Raw genomic sequence first — 3,104 nt, 5'->3', positions numbered from 1 at the left:
CCTAACTGGCAGCCACCTCCCCCCCCCCCTAAAAAACTACAAAAACAACAACAACCAATAAAAAAAGAACAAAAACAAAAACAACAACCAACAACGACTCTCCCCGAAAAGCACCTAAGCAAACAACAACAACAACAACAACAAGAACAACAAGAAAAATAACAACAACAAAAGCAATATACAAAGGGGAAAAAAACTAAAATACAAATAACAAAACATACAAACAAAGAAAAGAGAAAATCAAACCCAAAGCTACCTGAGTCTGTTACAATAACCATCATGTAAAGAACCATTCTGTCTCAAATTCCACGAATGGGCTGCTTTTGGCCATAATGATAATACATTATATCCGTTAGTTAACAAAAGCTCATTGTCTTTTTGACTTTTACTCATAGTTCTATTTCAGAGTACAGTACAATCATATTCCCAGTGCCCATCAGGCGTAGACTAAGAGTGCGAAAGGATACAAATAGACCGATGGTCCCCCCACGCGATAGACGCAGCTCATTCGTTGGTGGTGTATATTATGTTATATATTATAATGTACTACTACTAAAAAATAGCATTTCACTAGCGCAAATCCCCGCTTAACAACAAGCTCGTGATTTACCATCTATTATATTTATATCATTACCCCAGCAGACCTGATAGTATTCAGAAACAATTTCAACTTCCTGGAAGGCTTACGGTGCATGCTGCCATTTAGAGGTGCTAAAACACTCACATACCGAAAAAAACTTTTGCTGTCTATGACAAAGCACCCATTCCCATCCAGGGTGAAGTGAGGAAAATTCGAGTGAAGGGCCATTCCCTTCTACCCCACCCCCCTTTTTTTAAAGCATCAAACCAAGCCTTCATATGAAATGATCTGGGTTTTTTTCCTGTTGATCCGTTCATCGTGTAACCCTTCTACCACCCCTCCTCTTTTTTGTCCCCCCCCCCCCTCAAAATCGCAGAATCAACATGTTCCGGTTTATCTTGGCCTCTCTGACTGTGGCGGTAGCGTCTGCTATCGTCTGCACTCCAGACTTCTGCCAGGGTGTCAAGCAACAGGTGCTTGACTGTAAGGGTGGCGTCATCAAAAACGGTGGATTTTGCGGATGCACTGACATCTGTGCTAAGGTGAGTGCTTGTTCGTCTTTTGCTGAAGCCAAAGAGGAGGATATTGGTGCTACATTAGCAAAACCACCTAGTGTAGCTTTCAATATTTCGGTCACCACATCAACTCACAGTAACTGGTTACTATTTATATTCACTGTATAAATAGAAATATAATAAAGCTGATAAACTATTAAAGCTACAGCGGAGACTCTGTAAAGTCTTTGAAAGGTCACTAGCCAATTATCCTGCTAAAAATAAGCCCCACCCCCCTTGAAAAAATTTTATAAAAAAGAACAAATACAAGAAACAAAGAATAAACTAATTCCAACAACAATCATAAACCAAACAAAACAAAGAACAACTATTGCCCATCTCCAAGGAATGAATAAACAAATAAACAAACAAACAAACAAATAAATAAAATAAATAAATCAATAAATCAATACCCCCGTTACATAATATATTATTTCGATGATAGATGAATGTTTATAGGAGACCACCCTGTTCTATAACAACACGTTGTAACATTCTCTTTCTCAAGCCCCCCATAAAGCGAAAGTATGAAAGATCTGAAAGCGTCCCTTCATGTAATGAGATTTGCTCACATTTTTCATTGCAGCTATCAGCGTTTCATTTCGCTAATATTTTATTGAGAAAACAAAGTCTCACTCAAATGCTTATTCGCAAATAATGGCAAAAGAGTACTTCGAGTAAAAAAAACACACACCTAAAAACACACTTAAGACAAACATTAGGCTTTTGATTGATAGCCAGATCGAAAAAGAACCGTATTTGCAAGTGATTACGATTTATTTTTCTTAACATGTTTCAACGCCGCCATCGACATGATTTAAGTCATTTAGATGGCGGGCTTTCCACGCTGCCTACCAGGGCCAATCCGAGCTAATATAATAAAATATACCACGTCACAGCAAAAAGACCGAGATACTCGATACAATTTCTTCCTACTGGGAAATCGAGCTCGGGTCTCCTGAGTGCAATAGCGAAACTCCTTACCGCTACACCACATACGCCGGTGAAATGACTAATGAACACTCCGTTTTAACATAATAATAATAATAATAATAATAATAATAATAATAATAATAATAGACAGCATTTGTACAGCGCAGATCCTCGCTCAACAGCAAGCTCTATGCTTTTTACAACCTGTAATATTATTACAATCTATAAAATCCAGATGAACACTGAACTTTTACTTGTTGGCCAGGTGGAGAACGAGCCTTGCCAAGCTAACTTCTTACTCGGAGTCCCAAACACAGACCGCTGTGACGATGGCCTAGTCTGCGCACCGGTCACTCTAGAAGGCTTCGTCCAGGGACACCAGTGCATCACCCAGGAAAAATTCCTGCAGCAGAATCAGAACGGGAATCCTGACGATCTTGCAGTGTCGAAGAAATCAGGTAAATAGCACGTTTAAATAGAATTGGTGCGGTTTTAACAATTTAGATTTTTGAAATATAGTCGTTAACCTGCTCCAACGACCACCTGTCCTGGACAGTCACCTGTACAAACGGCCACTTCCCACTACTTCAACCCGTAGCGTTTTAAAACATTATAAAGACAATGTCCAGGAGGACATCCTGTCTAAGACGACCACTTTTTTCCTCGTCATTGAATGGTTGTCTGAGACAGGTTCGATTGTACTTGGTTTCGGTATGACCTCTGTGAGCTAAAAGAAAGGTCTGAATTGGTGCAAACTGGCACCATGCCACTCATAGACAACAACAGACTCAAACGACGACCTGAAGAGATAATAATGATCATTACAAAATGCAAAACAAAACAGCAACACTTTGTAACTGTTAACTCCAACACTCTGCTTGGCCCGAGGCTCGCTTGAGCAGTTTTGTAGGATTGCACAAATGCCTGGTAGTGAAGGGGTTTAGTTTTAGTTTTATTTAGTAGAGGTTTTACGGCACTCGCAACTGCATAATGTCATATGAGGGCCAAGGGGTGGATGTCAACAGAGAAGTCCTTAC

At 39.7% G+C, this 3,104-nt stretch overlaps 1 protein-coding gene across 1 annotated transcript in view; it reads left to right on the top strand.

Moving 5' to 3' along the window:
* Positions 1–3,104, top strand: part of LOC101852621 — a 9,748-nt gene that overhangs the window by 1,657 nt on the left and 4,987 nt on the right. Inside the window, exons 2-3 of the mRNA XM_005097206.3 lie at positions 957–1,122; positions 2,333–2,525. Of these exons, the coding sequence (XP_005097263.1) occupies positions 957–1,122; positions 2,333–2,525 (359 nt within the window). The remainder of the gene's footprint in view (positions 1–956; positions 1,123–2,332; positions 2,526–3,104) is intronic.

This window comes from Aplysia californica, unplaced genomic scaffold, assembly GCF_000002075.1.
Source record: "Aplysia californica isolate F4 #8 unplaced genomic scaffold, AplCal3.0 scaffold00149, whole genome shotgun sequence".
Classification (NCBI taxonomy): domain Eukaryota; kingdom Metazoa; phylum Mollusca; class Gastropoda; order Aplysiida; family Aplysiidae; genus Aplysia; species Aplysia californica.
Note: the sequence above shows the minus strand (reverse complement) of the source record. Positions and strands in the feature narration are given on the sequence as shown.